The following is a 19863-nucleotide window of genomic DNA, read 5'->3' on the forward strand; positions in this document are numbered from 1 at the left end:
AGCTAACAAAACAGAGAACAAAGACTGAGAAGGCTAAAGAGGGAAAACTAAGGAGAATACAGTGAGGGATTTGAGTAGCATCTCTACATCTTCACTCCACTTGCATGAATTTCAAACAGAACAGGGCACTTGAGTGGGCAGGCAGGGGACAGGCAGAGGGTAGAATACCTGGGTCATCTCCCGGATGGACATCACACTATCCAGAGCTTTCTGAAGTCGCTCATAATTCTTCTTCTGTGGAGAATCAATGGGAAGAGAAGAACCAGATGAACAAAAGTGGAGGAGAGTAAGACATGATGAAAAGGATGGGCCAGATGTACAAAATAATTCTAGGCCCCAGGGAAACAGCACAGTATGTCATGGAAAGAACACAGATTTCATGTCAAAAAGTTCTAGAATCACATGCTAGTTTTTTTTTTACCAGCTGAGAGTAATAGGGTAAGTTACTTAACCTCTTAGAACCTCAGTATCCCTGTATGTAAGTGATGATAAAAATTCCCACTACCCTCAGAGAGATGACCTGAAGATTAAATAACGTATGTAAAGAACCTGGTATAGTGCCTGATCCATAGCAATGAGAGTAATAGTGAAGCACTGTGCTGGGTACTTGTGATGGTTAATTTTGTCAATCATCAATTGTGTCAATTTGGGCCATGGGTGTGTCTGGGTGTGGCTGTGAATGGGTTTCTAGAGGAGACTAACCTTTGAATAGCAGATTGAGTAAAGGAGACTGCCATCCCTATTCAGGTGGGACTCATCTAATCAGCTGAAGGCCTGAATAGAACAAAACAGCTGAGTAAGAGTGAACTTCTCCAGCCTGACTGCCTGGAGCTGGGACATTGGTCTTTTCCTACTTTCAGACTGGAACTGAAAAATCAGCTCTTCTTAGATCTCAAGCCTGCTGGATTTTGGATTGGAACTTACACCATCAGCTCTCCTGAATCTCCAGCTTGCCCACTACAGATCCTGGTACTTCTCAGCCTTCATAATCACATGAGCCAATTCCTTACAATAAATTTCTTTCTCTAAATATCTTCTATTGGTTCTGTTTCTCTAGAGAACCCTAACTTATACAATATTTTATATATATTATCTCCCATTTTTATAACAGTAGATATTATCTCCTTTTTACAGATAAGGAAATTGAGGTTCAGAAAGGTTAAGTGATTTGCCTAACACCATTCAGCTAGGGAGTAGCAGAACCTCAAATGGAATCAAGGTCTGTCTGGCTCCAAAGTCTGTATTATTCCCTATCATAACATAACTAATATTAATCGTTCTCCCCTTCTTCTGAGAAACTCAGAAGTTATTATTGATCTTATATTATTAGTTATGTTTAGTTATTTATTCACTAAAACGGCTAAAGCAAGAGTTCCCAAGAAACAAGTGCTCCATTTCTTCTGTCCCCTTATTCCAAGCTGTTGGAATGACAGCCCAAAGTCTTCCACTGTCTTTTAACACCTCTGTTCCTGAGTCCTGATTTTCTTCCCAAGCAACTATACCTTAGGATTAAAGGCCAGAGTCTTGGGATCAGTGGGGTCCACCACAGAGGGATAAGGCTCAAAGATGATGCTCTTTCTAGGGGACTCCAAAGCTGCCCTACACATGGCCACCAGCAGATCCACCACCTTAAGAGAAAGGAGAGAAAGGGGGCAAAAGCTAAATGATTTCCCAGTGCTGGGAGTCACACAGTACCCAGCATAGGTCTACCTTCTGGAGGTGCTCAGCATTTCTCTTTTTTTTTTTTTTGCGGTACGTGGGCCTCTCCCATTGCGGAGCACAGGCTCCGGACGCGCAGGCCCAGCGGCCATGGCTCACGGGCCTAGGAGCTCCGCGGCACGTGGGATCTTCCCGGACCAAGGCACGAACCCGTGTCCCCTGCATCGGCAGGCAGACTCTCAACCACTGCACCACCAGGGAAGCCCAGCATTTCTCTTTTTAAAAGCAAATATGAGGGGTGGAAGAGGGATGGATTTGGAGTTTGGGATTAGCAGATGCGAACTATTATATATGGAATGAATAAACAACAAGGTCCTACTGTATAGCACAGGGAACTATATTCAATATCCTCTGATAAACCATAATGGAAAAGAATTATGAAAATGGATGTATATATATGTATAACTGAATCACTTTGCTCTAAAGCAGAAATTAACACATTATAAATCAACTATATTTTAATAAAATTAAAAAAAGACAAATGTTTATGATTTTTTCATTAGAAAATATAACCTCATTATAAAAATTCAAGAACAATGTTTAAAAGGGTGATTAAAAAAAGAGAAAAATCATCCCCTTGCCCCCAAATCTCACTCCTCACAGGTAACTACTGCTAAGTTTGATGTATATTCTTCCAGATATTTTCCCTACAGAAACTGTTATTTTATTATATAGGCAATAAAAAAAAAAGGATTGTATTATACATACTGTTGTGTTTTCTTTTTTATATATGCTATAATTTTCTATCCAAAAATTTCTACTGCAAAGGACATACCATCATTCTTTAACTGGACCCTGTACAGAGGGGCTTGTATCCATTTTTTTTTTTAAACTATTATGAACAATACTAGGGAATTCCCTGGAGGTCCAGTGGTTAGGACTCTGCGCTTTCACTGCCCAGGGCACAGGTTCAAATCCGGGTCGGGGAACTAAGATCCTGTAAGCCACGTGGCGCAGCCAAAAAGTAAATAAGTAAAATATTTTTAAAAACCCACTATAGTGGGGTTTTTTATACTATAGTGAACATCCTTACACAGAAAAGCATTTCTGGAGATTAAGTTCCAAGCAGTGAAACTGCTGTGTTCCCCAGCCTTTCTTGATCCCAATTCCCCAGCAGCTTTTCCCTCCCCCATACCTCTGCTCCAGTGGCCACCTCCTCTGCAGCTCCGGACATGACTCCCAAGGTGTAGAAGGAGAAAACGCACAGTTCACGAGTACAGACGGCTGGCTGAATGGACATATTAGAGATGGTGATGGCAGGAGGTGTCCAATAAGAAGGTATCATAGTGCAAGAGGGGTGCCTGACCTCAGACAACTCTAGATTGATATTCACATAACCTCATCTTTCCAAATAGGACTGCTGAGATTTGCTTTCTGAGAAAAACAATTATTTCTAGAGTCTCAAGGAGTGTGGACAGAATTCTACCTTTACCATAGATCCAGGAAGAAAGGAAAAATGGAGAGATGAGGAATTAAGGGGCCTCAGCTAAGGGTGCAAGAAAGAGGGTTACGAAATAGAGGCATATACCTTGAGCATGGACCCATTCTGGAAGACATGCTGCTCATCACACACCACGCAGTACTCGTTCAATGTTGGAATCCTCTGCTCTGCATATTTCATGATCTGAGGAGAGAAGAGATTCTACTTATCTTTTGGAAGCCCAGACCCAGATGTAGGAAATAATGTGAACTTCTTTTCCAGTTACTCTCCTACCTCCCAGCCTTGTGCCTAAGGTAGCATCTGTTCTTGGATCCTGCACTTAGTTAAACTGATAGCCTAACTCTAGAGCTAAGACTATATAGTATAATAAAAATAAGATCAGCCATGGTAGAAGACCTGGGTTAACATTCCCCCCCTACTACTTAATACCATATATAACTTTGGGCAAGTCAATTAACCTGAGCCTTGGTTTCTTCATTTACAAAGTGGACATTATTCACCTCACAAAGGTACTGAGAGTAAAAAGATGATTTCTGGGAAAGTATTTTATAAACAAGTACTAATCAAACTATTAACATTAGTTGTAGTAATTACAGATTGCCCCCATGTGACAAGTGAGTATTCAGTCCATGATCAGATGCCTGAGAAGCCATTTTAACTACCTAGAACAATCAGCCTGTAAACTGATCAAGACCATAGATAAAACTCTGTGCTGGGAAGACAGCACAAATCCAGAGCTCATGCAGCAATATCCTAAAGTGGTTTTTTTGGGTTTTTTTTGTTTTTTTTGCGGTACGCGGGCCTCTCACTGTTGTGGCCTCTCCTGTTGCGGAGCACAGGCTCCGGACGCACAGGCTCAGCGGCCATGGCTCACAGGCCCAGCCGCTCTGCGGCATGTGGGATCTTCCCAGACCGGGGAACGAAACAGTGTCCCCTGCATCGGCAGGCGGACTCTCAACCACTGCACCACCAGGGAAGCCCCTAAAGTATTTTTTATACACTCTGTCTTAACATGGCTTTTGCAACCATGTACACTTTGTGTGTAAATCAAATTGTTCCCATTTCACAAACTTTTGGGATGGTAAATGGACATGCAAGGGCTTTTATTCATTCATTTAATGCAGATTTATTGAATGCCTACTATGCACTTAGCTCAGTGAAAGGTCTCCTTGATTATTCAATAACATAAAAGACTGTCTTCTCAGACCCCATACTCCAACAGAGAAGATGTGGTATGTACACAACTTAATTACAATTCAAGGCAGCATATGGTACCTGACACATCAATGTCATATAAAACAAAAAGCATCAAAAGAGTTCAATGAGAGGAGACACACTTCCAGCTAATACATTTCAAGTAACAGAGAAGATTTTATGGAAAAGCTGGCATCTGAGACTTGACTGCAATAGGCAGATATAGTGAGAAAGGTCAGTGGAGGGAATGACATGAACAAAGATAATGGAGATGCAAAAGTGAAACCATGGGGCATCCCTGGTGGCACAGTGGTTAAGAATAAACCTGCCAATGCAAGGGACACGGGTTTAAGCCCTACTCCAGGATGACCCCACATGCCACGAAGCAACTAAGCCCGTGCGCCACAACTACTGAGCCTGTGCTCTAGAGCCCACGAGCCATAACTACTGAGCCCGAGTGCCACAACTACTGAAGCCGGCGCACCGCAACGAAGAGTAGCCCCTGCTTGCTGCAACTAGAGAAAAGCCTGTGCACAGCAACAAAGACCCAAGGCAGCCAAAAATAAAAATTAAAAAAAAAAAAAAAAGTGAAACCATGTCCATGTCTGGAAAATAAAGAGGGTTTAAAAAGAAGCAAATGACCAGAAGCGGCTAAGCAGTGAAAGTTTGTGAGGAAAAGTGAAGCCCACTTGAGCAAGGATGTGCGGGATCATAAGAAAATCAGTGTCAATCCTTCTCTCATCTTGGCACCAGCGCACTTAACATTTGCAATGTCTCATTTGGCACTTGATCGTAAGTGGTCTATAAGCGTTGTCTTCCCAATAATGCTATAAGCTTCTTGACGGTGGAAACTATGCCTTCTTTTCTCCTATCCACACAACACTCAGTATAGTTCTGGAAGCAGAACAGTTCAGGAAATGTTTGCTAACTGACTGAAGAGCTGGGAGATGTTAGGGGATCAGATGGGTCAGAAAACAGGGGAAAGGCTTTGGAATGAACCTTTGGACTTGATTACCTGGACAAGGAATCCATATTCCAGAGTGGGGATGTTTTTGCAGTGACCACTGACCTGATGAGAGGAAAAAGACAGACTCCATGAACCTCCTATGAAGCTGGTGACTAGAAAGACCTCACTCACGCCCACTACCTAAAATTCTCTTAAAGTAGCTAAGCCCTAACGCTGATCAGTCTAAGTAATCCCCAAGCTGCAGAGAAGACCTTCAGACATTTTTGCCAAGGTTCTTAAAAAAGACTCACCTCAGAAAAAACAAAACAAAACAAAAAAGACTCACCTGTCCTTAAACCCCTTCAAAGTAGGTGGAATAGGTCTGTAAAGTAGCTGACTACCAAGTCCTAACCACAACCTAACAAAATCATACATGACATCTCCGTGGGATGCCCAACCCCAGACTCTCTGCTTCATGACATACTATCAGAGAAGCCTGCCAGACTGTTCAGATATAAGTTCTCAACTATTAAAAAATGTGTTCCAGTCTACTCACTCATGATTCATGCCCAGGTTTGGTTTATGATGCCTGGACAACCAGACCCCCACCCCATTTTGAGAAGCTGTATTCCCACATTTCCCCTCCCACCCTCTGACACCCAAGTCAAACCCTCCTCAGCCATGTACCAAAGGAGAGGTCCATGCTGGGGGAGGGAGGCCCACGTGCTGGGGGCACTGGAGACCTGCCTGGGGGCTGGGAGGGTAGCCAAACACCTCTACTTTGGGGTTCTTCATGGTGCAGGAGATGGAACGGTTCATGAGGCGTCCAACTCGAAGCTCTGGTACACCCAATTTGCCTTTCAGCATGGAGTCCTGTATGATAGGGAAACTCGGAGACCTGAACACAGAGCAAAGAGAAGTGATGAGACTGAGGATTCAGTATGAGCACTAGAAGAGGCCTGGAGGGACTTCTCTGGGGGTCCAGTGGTTAAGACCCCGCACTTCCAATGCAGGGGGTGCGGGTTTGATCCCTGGTCAGGGAACTAAGATCTCTCATGTCACGTGGCATGACCGGAAAGAAAAAGAAAAAAAAAGAAAAAAAAGAAGAGGTCTGGAGATAAGAATAGATGAAATGACCTAAGCCAAAGAGCAACTCATATCTGAGGAAAGTTCCATTGGATCAAACTGTCAAAGCAAGTAGATCACTACACAACTGGTTTGATTTTTATGTCATTATCTATGTGTTCTTCAGATTGGAACATGAAGGGCAGGCAAAGGCAAAGCCTAGGTCATTCTCTGCAGCATCTAGGCCAGGTAAGGAATGATACCGTGGAGAGGATGCCTGTTTCACTTTGTGTGTGTGTGCGTGCGTGCGTGCGTGCGTGTGTGTGTGTGTGTGTGTGTGATTAAACTACTAGGCCACAAATAGTTGGACCCCAAAGAGCCTAATGTCTGTCTGTCAATAATGGCACCTGGAAAACTACAAATCTGGGTTTGTATTTGCCTTTGGGAAGATCAGAAGGCACCAGGGGGGATATATGTAGGCCTAGGATCAAAGAATTGAGCAATATTTATTTCCAGAACCTAAGTAATAAATAAATGTGCCCTTCCATAAGAGCAAGGACTTGGGGCCTATTAGCTCTGACTCTGCCTCCTTAGGATAGGGAATAAGGATAAGTGTTGAAGAAAGTAAAGATGGAGAGATTAGCATACATTTCTCCAAACATGTACCATGAGCTAGGTACTGTGTTTTACATAAAGGACGAGATATGACTACTGGGTCAGGAGTAGAAGGGTAAAGACACATAGGGGACAGGACCATGTGGGTGGTATTAGTAGTTAAAGGTACAGAATTTAGAGGACCTAGGAAGAGGATAGAATAATTTACATAATCAAGAAAGTAAGGTGGAGGCTTAGTTGAGATTACAGTGATTAGAGATAATCAGCTCATGGAGAAACTTACTTGGGGATGGGTGAGAAGATGCTGAGGCCAGCTCGGAACTTCTTGATGGTACCACTTGCCTTGAACCAGCTGTGCCTCTTCTCCTGCTGGGTCTTTAAGAAATCGTTGCTGAGATGTTTCCATTGTTGGGATGTAAACATACCCAGGATCCTAAAGAATTAAAGAGCAACAGGCTTAGAGAAGCTCAGGCAGGGGAAGCCCAGGTCAAGAAATAGGACTATGAAAGGCAACTAATCTAAAATTCAGACCCAGGGACTGCAAAGCTAGTTGTTGTAGGGGAAGGTGTGTCTCAAGACCCCACTGATAATACTCTTAGCACATGGAAATGTACTGTCCTAAAGTACCTCTTTACCTTCGTGGGTAAATTCCCACTCCCTTACCTAGTCTAATGGACCAGAAAAATTCTTAGATGCTTTGCCTTTAGAGGGAGATCTCAAAGGTGAGTCTTCAAAGGCTGTGAACCTGGCAATTTACTGCCAAGAAGAGCTATACTGAAAGTGGAACAGAAGTGGTGAGTACCACCCTCTGCCTTATGAATAGTGAAGAAAAGGACAAGGGACACGAAGGGTATGACATTGTTAGGCAAAACATTACATCCCCAAATTTATTGTTTCCAACTTGGGCTGGGCCCTCAGCTAGTCTTGTCAGTCCTTTCACTTGTCCTTGATCAGTTCTCTCTAGTATCACTCTACCTTATTATTCTAAATCCTTATCACCTTCTTTAAGCTCCTAACTTCACCTACAACTGATAATCTCTCTTCTCGATAGAAAAAACTGAAGGCATGAGACATCATCTTCCATAATTTTGCAACCCTACTACAGAATCTATTTCCATTTCTACCCTTACTTGATCCCTCCATTCTCTGGAAACAAGGTAACCTTCCTATTAAGGATCAATTGCTCTGTTTGTCCTCTAGATCTCAGCCCCTCATGGGACCTTGATCTGTCAATCATACCCCTCTCCTGTCAGTTCCTTTACTGAAGTCTACAAAAAGTTTCAAGTTTCTTTACCTCAGCCTAGCTATCTCTCCCTCTTCCCCTTATATCCTCATCCAAATTTCTTAATCCACACTTATTGTTTCTATTTTGTTGCCACTCACTTCTCCAGAATACTTACTGTATTCTGGTTTCTACCTTCACCACTCCACTACAATTGCTCTCACCTTGATGTTAAATCCAACAGAAACTCCTAAGTTCTCCTCTTACTCATCCTCTCTGGCATCTGGCCCTCCTTGTAGAAATGCTCCTCCTTGCCTTCTCTGACTCTATTCTCTTCCCATTGTTCTCCAATTTCTCTGACCTACCTTCAGTGTTTCTTCTTCCTCTACCTACTCCTGCTATTTTGTCTGGGTTAAGGGGTGTTCTGCCCTTGATTTTATTTTCTTCTCATTCTATCATGCTCTCCTTTAGCAATCTCATATTCTACACTGGGTGCAAGTCTCACCCATACACTGCTATATAACTTCAACCTGAACCTCTCTTGTAAGTATCAAATCTACATATCTAACTCTGTATTGAGCATCTCCACTGGAATATCCTAAAGTTAACTTTAAACAACATGTTTAAAATGGAAATAACTATCTGTCCTCATCCCACAAACGTGCTCTTCTTCCAAATCCCCATATACATGAGTGGTATTATAATTTACCCAGACATCTAGGCTGGAAACCTAAGAGTAATATTCCACTATTCCTTGGCTCTTATCATATACAACATACCCAAATCATTCTTCAAGTCTTATTGATTTTAAACCCTGCAAATTTCTCTAGTCTATCTCTCATCTCTAATCTTACCTACAGTTGTACTTTGGTTCAGGCTTTCATCATCTCATGTATGGACTTCTACAAATGCCTCCTATTAAAACAGTTCTGGTCTCTTATCTCATCCCTCCTACCTATTTTGCACAGTGCTACCAGAATGGTTTTTTTTTTCTTTTCTTTTTTTTGCGGTACGCGGGCCTCTCACTGTTGTGGCCTCTCCCGTTGCGGAGCACAGGCTCCGGACGCGCAGGCTCAGCGGCCATGGCTCACGGGCCTAGCCGCTCCGCGTCATGTGGGATCTTCCCAGACTGGGGCACGAACCCGCGTCCCCTGCATCAGCAGGCGGACTCTCAACCACCGTGCCACCAGGGAAGCCCTAGAATGTTTTTTTAAAAACTAAATCTGACCATGTCCTTTCTCTGCCTAAAACCTTTCAATGCTCCCAAAAGCCCAATATCCTCTCTGATTTGGACTCCTTCCTGCTTCTCTGGCTTTAACTTTAGTTCCTACCATTCTCCCCTTGCATTTTACTAGCAATACATAACTACTTGAAGCTTCCTACACACATGCTGCTTCACATAACTATGCCCTTGCAAATGTTATTTACTCCATTGTCTACATGGGCAACTCTTATCCATCCTTGAAAACCAGTAATCATCTCCCTTTCATCTTTCATTCATCCACCTGCCACCAGCCTGAGTTACACCTACATCTTCCTCTGTGTTCTTTCTAAATCTTACATATTCACTTGTATTAGAACATGTATCCACTGGACTCTATTTGGAACTTGACTGAGTTTACTTCTCAGTATTGTATACCAAATACTTAGCAAGGTGCTCAACACATTCAATAAATTAAAACTGTCTGAAATCCTAGAGCCCCCACTCTGAGGAAATGTGATGAGCATGACTCTAATTCCAGGGTTGCACTTTTCCTTAAATGCTAAGTACTGATGAGTTTCACCTCTCACCTCCAGGAAGCCTCAAGGCCAGATACCCCAGAAACACAAGCTCCCTTACCTAACCATAAATTTGGCTCCCCAAATTTATTTTAGTCTTTCTTGGGCATATCTCAGAAATACACTTTTGGAAGGAAACATTCAAGAGTCTGCCTGTCCATCCACATGTCCATTTCTCTTTCCCTCAATGTTCATAACCAGAAAGATCAAAGTTCTTACTTTTTCAACTGAAGACCCAGCCCAAATCCTTCCTTATTTGATGGCTGGAAAACCTCAATTGATGGTTCTGCAAAGAGAAGAGAAAGCTCCTACTATGTATCCATGTCTATCCTCCTGGGAGTCTAAAGCCCCAGTTCAGTGGATTAGCTTCCTCAGATTCTAAGGGTACTCTAAACAATAATGGTGGACAAGGGAAATATCTGAGGCAGAGGGTAGATTCTGGGAACTGTCTGACCAATTTCAGATAGCCTCAACTTATACTGGAAGTTGAGGGGAAGGGGAGGAATAAGTAATATCTGGGAACAGAAAGGCCTTTAAGGCATGACTATCAGGCAATAGGGTATGAAGACACCAATGAGAAGAGACTGAAAAGCTCCTACCAATGGCCTACAGATTACACCAACAGGTCTTGCTCCTAGTTTTTCTCTACCTCAGTTAACTTAGGACTTTGGATGAGACCACACACAGAGCACCCACATGCCCAAAGTCACTGCCTTTACCCGGTCCATCAAGGTACTGGGAGAGTGAAAATCTCAGCCTCAACACAATAGGTTCTGTCCGGAGGACCTTCCAGGCTGTAGAAACTTCCTCCTAAAAGAGTAAGGTCAATAGTTTCTAGTTTAGCAGCAGAGAGGAATGGACTTGAAGTTTTCGCTATATGATACACACATGCACACAGCACTGTCTGCTGATGATCTAGGAAAAACAGGCATGAATAATATGTGCTTCAAATACAGCAGTCAGGAACAAGACTCCAGGCCTACATGGCAAAATCCACAAGCCCAACTAGACATGTTGTTGGCAGGTACCAGCACCACTTACATCGAGGAAGCTGATGTTGATGTGGAGGTCAATGTCCACGTCATCAATAGTTCCATATTCTCTATAGAGATACAGGCAACCACAAGTGAGACTCATTAAGGGAGAAAGAAGGGAACAGAGACTGAGGTGGAGGGAGAACTGAGCCTGGGGATAAGGGAGAGGGAAGGGTGGAAGGCAGCTCTGTATTTAGGTTCTTAGCTACAGCCTGAAGCCACTTTTATGATCTGGGCCTTTGCCAGGCCAGAAGCCCTTCTTACCTCAAAGGTGAAACTATCAGCCTAGAGGAGTCTAGGATACGAGGGAACTTCTAAGAAAAGTGGCTATACTTTCCTACTTACTCCTGTCAGCCAACCTCAAGTATTCCAAATAACTCCCACCATCATTAAGCTCAAAACTTATCAAGGTCCACTAACCACCCGCGCCCCTATCATACCATAAAGAAAAAACCTCTACCCTTTTAACAACTCAGAAAGAAGTGGCTGAGTCCCCTGACATCCCTGAAGTAGAGTCCCACCTGATGGATACAGAGTTTTCACTGTAGATCTCCTTCACTGCTTCAATGTCTGCATCAAGCTGTGGGTGTCGATATAAGTCAGCTGCACAGCTCCCCTAAGTCAGGAGGAAAAATGGTGGAGGGGAAAGACAGAGGGGAAGAGATGAAAAACAGAACATGATGAAACATCCAGAACAGGGATATCAAACTACAGCAATACATACAAGCAAAAGCTGCGTATGTGAAGGGGCTTTTGGTGGTGGCCATAGTTGGGCCACCAGACAAGTCTCATTGACAGACAAGTCTCCCTCCATCACCACTCTAGGAAGTTTTAGGAGACCAACTGCAGGCTTTGCTTAAGGAGTTCACATCCTTAAGCCTCAGCGTCTTCTCTCAACCCTGACCAGGACACTTAGGGATCCCTTCTGTAAGAACTCAGAACAGACTGAAGAGTACAGAATTTAACTCAGATTGGTTCTGTCTAGAGTCCAACATTCCTGCTCAGGATCATGCCCTAGGCAGTGATAGCATTAAACAATCATTGGTAGAATAATCTTTTAAAATTTTGACCCTAATGAATGAAACGACCCCTGCTGGCTAGTGAGGGAATAGCCAGAAAATAATGTTTTACAACTAAGAACATATGGGTCAGCGGTCCCCAACCTTTCTGGCACCATGGACCAGTTTCCTGGAAGACAATTTTTCCACAGACCAGGGTGGCAGGGGTGGAGGGTGGGGGTGGGGGTGGGAATGGGGATGGTTCGGGCAGTAAGGCGGGCAATATGGAGCGATGGGGAGCGGCAGATGAAGCTTTGCTGGCCTGCCGCTCACCTCCTGCTGTGCAGCCCGGTTCCTAACAGGCCACGGACCACGGACCCCTGATATGGGTAACCTCCATGTACAGAGGGTGTAGTTTACACTGGGAAAGATATGAGTTCCAGGCAAGAGCAAAGATATGAAATCAGCATTGACAAGGCAATCCTCAGATTACACTGACGTTGTATCTTCATCTCTACTCCAAAATAATCTTTCATTCTTGATGTATCCAGAGAAAAGCACACATTTAGACCATCCATCACGGGTTTTGGGGGCTGTAATCTTACCTGAACTCCATAGAGAAATTCCTCTGATTCATTATCTCCCTCCGAATCATCATCATTCCAGAACTGGCCTTTGATGTCCTAATGATGAGAAATAAGGATACAACCCTTTGTTGGGTCCCTGTTATCCCACGGAACAGAGTGGGGTTAGGATGGGAAACAGGTTTCCACAAAGAATGGGAGGTCCCTTGGGATAGAATAACTGAGGCCCTAATCCCTTTGCTCCCTTCCCCTCACCCTTTGGGAGCGTCTCACTCTCTTCCTGAATCTGGTCATATCCATGGTCTAGCACTGACTTGGTATCATGGAAGAAAGCAGTAGGGAATTTTAGCCTTCTTAGGTATGGGGTATGATGATTGAGGCTCTGGTAGCCAGTGGGGGAGGCATGAGGAAGATTTCAATGTCAAGGTTGATTCCTAAGCATATCTAAGTTCTAGTACAAGCTGGCCTCTTCTGGATCATTACCCAAGATGGCTCTCAAGCATACCTAGCTCTTTTGTCTCATAACTCCTTTTCTAACCCTTATTTAACTCTCCCCTTCCTTCCCAAGAAAGCTCCCTATACACACACCAAGTAATACTGTTTCCATGCCCCTTCTCCTTCCTTTAACTTCAAATAGCCACTCTATTTACCAAAAGGGTAGGAGGGAAAACACCGGGAAAACGTGAGGTCTGCACTTTGTTCCATCTACCCCTGGATGATCAGTTGGAGAGTTGGGCAGTCAGTTCTCACCATTGGGTCAGTGGGTCACACACACTCCCAGGTCAGTGCTAGGCAGCACCCCTCCATACCACCAGTTGAACCCAGGCCAACGAGATGGGCATTTAGGAGGCCACAAAGGGAGACAAGGGAGGGAGGGGGAGATGTCAGGGGCTGACTGGAGATCTGCTGAGGAAGGCAGGCTCTACTGTTGTGGTGGTAACAAGTCACTGTCCTGTAGAAAGTAGACAACAATTGATCTCATCACCACTTAATAACTGGGTGGCATATACACAAGCACACATTTATGGGTACACTTTTATTATACATATGTACAGACACTTGCACACAGAGACATACTTGCATGCATGTACACACACTTGTACACACAGTTCTTTAAAAATAATGAACCGTGAAAGCACTATACAAACATAAGACATTATTGTTCTCCAGCTGGAGAGTTGTGATTGAAGCAAGTTCTTGCTCTAGTTCATAATGCTATATCAACCCCGAAGCCAAAAATGATGACGGTGGGACCAGATGCTTATGCTACTCAGTCTAGTCAGTTCATTTTAGAATATTCTTCATAGTGCCAACCACCATCAGAAGCAGACTCTTTTTCTGGATTCTTTACCTCTAGTTACTTCTCCAAATTGAGTCATTATCTCTTTTAACACCAGTATCCATAAAAGCCTTTATATAACAAGCATAGCTACGTTTAAAAGTCCTCAACAACACTGATCATTCTCCGGTAGACACAGTCTGAGTTGTCACAGCCAAAATAATGCCCTGGATTCCTCCTGGAACCTACTCCCCAAATAATGTAATAATGACCCTTAGAAATGCTCAGAAAAACACTAACCCCTACCCCTTTCACAAGATTAAAAACCACTGTCCTAGGCCTTCTTGGCTCTGCATTTATCTCAGTTTCATCCACTCCAACCTTACACAGAGGTGTTCTTGGTCTTTAACAGGGTTCTATTTAATCTTAGGTTTCTAGATCAGTGGTTCTCCAGTAAGGTCTGTGGATGTGCAGCATCAATATCACCTGGGAACTTGTTAAAAATGTAAAGTCTCAGACGCCCTACTGAGACCTACTAATTAGAAACTCCAGAGGTCTAGTCACCTGTTTTAACAAGCCCTCCAAGTTATTCTGAGAACCACTGTTCTAAATCCTTGCGTGTTCCAAGGGCCTATGGTCTGTTCCTCAGATAACAACTTAAACTTGGTAACTGACGCAGAATGGAGTTATAAAGCACAATGCCAGGGCAAACAGCACAGCAGTCCTCCAGCTGGCAGTGCTGACTGACCCATCAAAAACAATATGCAGAAAAAAAAATGCACAAGGAAACTGCAACTGAAGTTTAGAGGTGAAATGGCCTGATATCTGAGATTTGCTTTAAAATACAACTCCAGCACAAAAAGTGGGGGGGTGGGGGGGAGATGAAATAAACATGGCAAAATGTTGATTACTGACGAAGCTGAATGATGAGTACATAACGGTTTCTTACACTCTCTACTTCTGTATATAGTTGGAAATTTTCATAAAAAGAAAAAAAAATCAGAGTCTACTCTTGTAAGGGCTCTCTCTAAAAAGTTAACTCTAAATGTGAACAGGAAGATTATCACTAAGACTCCATAAATGTCTTCTTGCTGTTCTTCAAACATTATCAAGCATATTCCCACCACAGAGCCTTTGCCCCTGCTGGCCACCCTTCTTGGAATGCTTTTCAACCAGATACCCACATGGCTTACTCCTCTACCCTTTCAGATCTCTGCTTGAAGGTCACCTTGACTATCCTATATAAAACAGCAAAACCCCAACACACAACATACTAGCACTCTCCATCCCCCTTCCTTGCTTTTTTTCCACAGCATCTACCACGCTCTGATGTACAAAATGTTTGTTTATTGCATTTATCTCCCACCAGAATGTAAGCTCTATGGTGGTAGAGGCTTTGACTCTTTTGTCTATAATGTCAGCCCCTCAACACACATTTATTGAATGAGTGAATGAATGAATGAACCATCTGCTGGAGACGTAAGCCAAAGGGGAGAGACATACAAGAACTTAAACACATCTACGCAGACAAAAATCATACAAAAATGATTTTAAAAAGCAAGACTCCATTCACCTTCAAGAGCAGCCAAGAACCAGAATATGAAGATCTGGCGGCTGTGTTTGTGAGATTTGAAAATAAACAGTCAGGTGCTGATCTGGATGATCACAGAGGAATAAAGAGGGAGGCACTAATGTCCAGCCTGGGCTGTCTTGGGTTGGGTGGTAGGATGATGACAGCGTAGGCCAGAAGTACCAACTTTCACAAGCTCTCTGTCACTGTGGAAGTCAAGAAAACTTAGTCTCTCTCCAAGGGCTGTTGCTGCTTGGTTTCTGTTGTTATCACAAGGAGAAAAAGGTAGTTCAGAGGAAATTTTTCCTGTCCAGGGAAAAGACAATTCAGAAACTACCACCTTTTTCAAACCAGGCTGTTTCAGAGAAAGGGACTCCCACCTTCTAATCTCAAATCTCATTTCTAATCTCAAATCTCATTTCTCTGGAGAGATGGAGAATGGGTTTAAATAGTGAAGAGTGGGAAAAGGGGAATGGTGGGTAGTTATGGAATTCATGGAATCACAGACATTTTAAAGAGGAATAAGCCTGAAAGATGGTCTATTTCAAAGCTTTCATGTTATGTATAGAATAATCAGGTGTAGGGAGGTCAAGCTACTTGCTTAGGGTCAGGAGTAAAGTGGAATTGGGACTTACGCACATTTGACAGGTTCTAATTACGGCCACTCCTCCTGTGATTTGGTTACAACCACTTAAGGGAGTTGTTAATGAATTAAGCAAGAGTGACCTATCTAACTTATCCAAATGAGGTAAAGCAGGGAACCTTTCAAGAAAGGCCAGGCCAAATACAGACTGTGTGAAGAATGCCCAGAGAAGGGTGTCTGTTGTTCAGTGCTTTGGATGATGGCAGCTAACGGAGAATTTGCACGGGGACAGGCCAAATGTAAATAAGCCTCAAGTCCGGATGACAAAGGTCCTGGCCTAGGCCCAAGGGCGCTTCCCCGGTGTGACAACTTTACATCTAGTCAAAGCCTCCGATCTCAACGTTTATACTCTGGGTTTGACTCCCAGCTTTGTGGTATCTGGGCAAACAGGTTACTCCGCTCTACAGCGAGTGCTCCTCTCAGAAAGCCTAGGCCACGTAACAAAGAGTGCGGGGGAGAAGCCACAGACCTGCGATTCCCGCTATCCAGGGTACCCGGCGGAGGCAGAGGCCGGCGTGAGCCTCTGAACACTGGCTGCCACCGCGCTCTCAGGACAGGCCCTGAGGCCTCCTTTAGAGGAGCAATTAAAAGCTCTTCTCCGGTTTCCTCCGGAGACCCCAAAGACACCCAACACCTGCCTCCCGGGGAAGAAGCTCTGTGCCCGATCTGTGTCGCCAGCAGCCCAGCAGCCCAGCCTTCAGCGAAGCCTGTCAAGGCCAGGAGGGCCCCTCAGAGCCACCCGGCGCAAGCCCCTCACTTTATCCACCCCGGCCGAGGCGGGGCGGGCCCCGCACCCTTCCCGCGGCCCGGCCGCCCCGCCCCGTCCCCGCGGCGGCCGCCTCACAGGCTGGCCTCGTGAGTACTCACGGCGACCCCGGGCCGCGCGCGGCCGCCGCCGAGGGAACTAGCGGCCCGGGACGCCCCGCGGGGGCGGAGCGGCAAGCCAAGGGGCGGGGGCCGGGCCGGGCGGACGAGGTCGCGCAACTCCACGCCTCGTCGTTCCGTCACGGCCGCGCTCAGCCACTCTGCGCACGCTCGCGCGGCGGCACCGTGACCACGTGGCCCGCTTCGGACCAACCGCCACGCGACCTACCCCTAGGCCCACCACCTCCCCCGACGCCTGGTTGGGGCGCCTGCGCAGTGATCGCTGGTTGGAGCGGGGTGCGGAGCGGAGGGTGGCGCCTGCGCCCTTGGGGCTGGGCGGGTGCGTGGAGAAACAAGACAGGCCCGGCAGGTGCACGGAGGGCCCTATGAGCAAAGCTGTTGGCGTTTGGCGCCCCTTGTGGTTGGGAGGAAGGAGAGGGGAAGGCAGTTCCGGCTACCTCTCTACTTTAGAACCCGGGTGGTGGATAAAGATTGAGACAGTCCCCCTGAGACCCTGCTGACTCCAAGAATCTCTAGTTTGTAACACCTTAGGGTCTTTTAATTCTTTTGTTTTTAATTTTTTTCTCTTTTTTGGCTGCACCACTCAGCATATGGTATCTTAGTTCCCCTACCAGGGATTGAACCTGAGCCCCCTGCACTGGGAGCACAGAGTCTTAACCATCGGACCGACAGGGAAGTTCCAGCCTTTTTTAATTCTTAAGTTTAACTCTTTTGCTCCCCTGGTAGCTGTGGTGTGCTGGAAAGCACTCTGGCCTTCTATTGGGACAATCTGGGTTCAAAGCTTGGTTTCGGCACTTACTGATTGTGCAGCCTTAAATCAAGACTTTCACTTTCTGAGTCTTAGTTTTCTCATCTGTAAAGTGGGGACAGTGATATCTGTTTAATGGGGCTGTTGTGGTGAGGATGAAATGAGATGGTGTGTCGAACCGTATGAATGTGCAGGTATTTGACTCTTTGTATTTTACAAAACAGAAATTTCATATGGTTCAACCTAACACATATAAAGTAACCAGCAGAATACCTGGGACTAGGAAGTCGTCCATAAATGGAAGCTGTTAACCGTGGTTATTATGGTTATTCCCCTGAGACGTGGCCAGACCTCCCTTCATCCTTATCAGAATTGGGTGTCTTGGAGCTCCCATGTGCCCCTCTTTTCCATCAGCACTAATGGGGAAAAGTTTATCTTATATCTACTTACCTTCCTCATTCCCTCTTTTTAGCTAGACACAGCGTACACAAGGAAGGCTTTGGCTCTGAGTGATGTAAACACGTGACATATCTATCCCTCCGGAGCTGGCCTCAGTCAGAATTTTTGCAGTGAGGGACTTCCCTGGTGGCACAGTGAATAAGACCCCGTGCTCACAATGCAGGGGGCCTGGGTTCGATCCCTGGTCAGGGAACTAGATCTAGATCCCACATGCATGCCACAACTAAGAGTTCACATGACCCGGCACAACCAAATAAATAAGTAAATATATATATATATATATATATATAATTTCACAGTGATTTTTTTACACTTGGATAACCTCAGCATCTCCCTTCTCACTCTCCCTCCTTTTGATATCCCTGCTCTTCTCACCTGGCCTCTGAGCCTGGGCTTCAACACTGTCTTAATATTAGTTTGTTACACCCATTGTGTATAATAACTGAAAAAAGTGAGGTATATAAAATAACAGGACTTGGAGCCTTAGTGGCAGAATGTAGAAGTTCAGAGTCATTGGGGAAGGAGTTGGCTCTGCTCCCTCAAACAACTCACCAGCAAGGGCCTCATAGCAGCTTTGGAGAGCCAAGCCTGTGTGGAAGTGTTCGAACAGAAGCACTTTGGGTAAGCACGGGAGGTCTGTCCCCATGAGTGAAATGTCAAAGTCCCGTATTCCATAACCTTTCAGGATTTCCCCTCCTCACTTCCCCCCAACTCACACCACCAGCTCTTCTACTCATTATGAATCCCATAAATCTCAACTGCCTCATAGTTGATCAGTATTTTCCTGGCTTCACTTTTTCCATCCGGTCTAGATCCTATGGTCAGTTACTTTAACCACATTTTTGCTAATATGCTTGCCCTTAAAATCATAACCACAGATATTCCAGCCATCTACCTTCTCTATTCTCCTATCCTAAACCAGGATAACGGAAATAACCCAGTCCCGCAGAATTGAGCTTATGAGTGGACACTGTTTTATGTTAGTCCAGCCCACGAGCCCTATTCTTTGGGAATTAAGTTTTCCACACTCTCTCTCCAGATCTATAGGCTCCAGGGCCACGTTTGTCTTGTGACCCCTGGCATTCTGGCTGCAGTTTATCAAACTGTGAGTGGATTCCTAATGTGAGCTGAGCTAAGCAAATGTTCTCTCCTGGGAATCTTGGATTAGGGCTGAGAGATTATGTTTCTAACTGGACTGGTTTCTTGAGCAGAAGAGATACATAAACTCAGGAGCTATGGTGCATCCACCTCCCAGATACTATGAGGAATGAGGAATGGAGAAAGTTTATTTGCAGAGAGAGAATGAAGCCTGGACAGGCAGAGACCAGAAATCATGAGACTGCTGTCTGGTTCCTGAAAGTTTCCCAGACCATTTCTGAGGCCCTCTGACCTTAGAATCTATGAGTCACCCTTATCTAGAATAAATCGTTAAGAAAACTTACCCTGGACCCGATATAGAGCTACAACAAATTCACAGTCTCCTCAGCTAGGCCCTGAGTGTACCCAGCAATCCTTCTACACATCAGCTTCCGCCACCATCCCCCCTTCTGCTTCACAGAGAAAATAAAGGCAACGGGGAGGAAACTGCTTTAATGTTCAGCCCCCTCCAAACATTTGAATCTCTCCCTCCCTTTCTTTCTCAGAGGTAGTGAGGTCTCCCTTCAAATCCAAGCTTAATCGTT

General features: G+C 44.8%; 1 protein-coding gene across 12 annotated transcripts in view; it reads right to left on the bottom strand.

Annotated features, from left to right (window-relative positions):
- PARP6 (poly(ADP-ribose) polymerase family member 6) overlaps positions 1-17162 on the bottom strand; it is a 28330-nt gene extending 11168 nt beyond the window's left edge. For 4 of the 12 annotated variants that reach the window (XR_009541354.1, XR_009541353.1, XR_009541352.1 and 1 more), the window contains exons 1-15: positions 16559-16945; positions 15450-15706; positions 13348-13549; positions 12619-12696; positions 11537-11631; positions 11023-11083; positions 10701-10791; positions 10201-10267; positions 7264-7413; positions 6048-6198; positions 5370-5423; positions 3248-3343; positions 2855-2947; positions 1503-1628; positions 169-234 (exon numbers count right to left, since the gene is read on the bottom strand). Coding sequence is in view for 1 of the 12 variants with exons in the window: in XM_060153404.1 (XP_060009387.1) it covers positions 169-234; positions 1503-1628; positions 2855-2947; positions 3248-3343; positions 5370-5423; positions 6048-6198; positions 7264-7413; positions 10201-10267; positions 10701-10791; positions 11023-11083; positions 11537-11631; positions 12619-12696; positions 13348-13350 (1131 nt within the window). In the remaining 11 variants the exon portion in view is untranslated. The other 8 variants (XR_009541350.1, XR_009541344.1, XR_009541345.1 and 5 more) reach the window with 5 other exon arrangements.
- Between the last annotated feature and the right edge of the window lie 2701 nt (positions 17163-19863).

The sequence above is a fragment of the Lagenorhynchus albirostris genome, chromosome 1, assembly GCF_949774975.1.
Source record: "Lagenorhynchus albirostris chromosome 1, mLagAlb1.1, whole genome shotgun sequence".
In the NCBI taxonomy this organism is placed as follows: Eukaryota; Metazoa; Chordata; class Mammalia; order Artiodactyla; family Delphinidae; genus Lagenorhynchus; species Lagenorhynchus albirostris.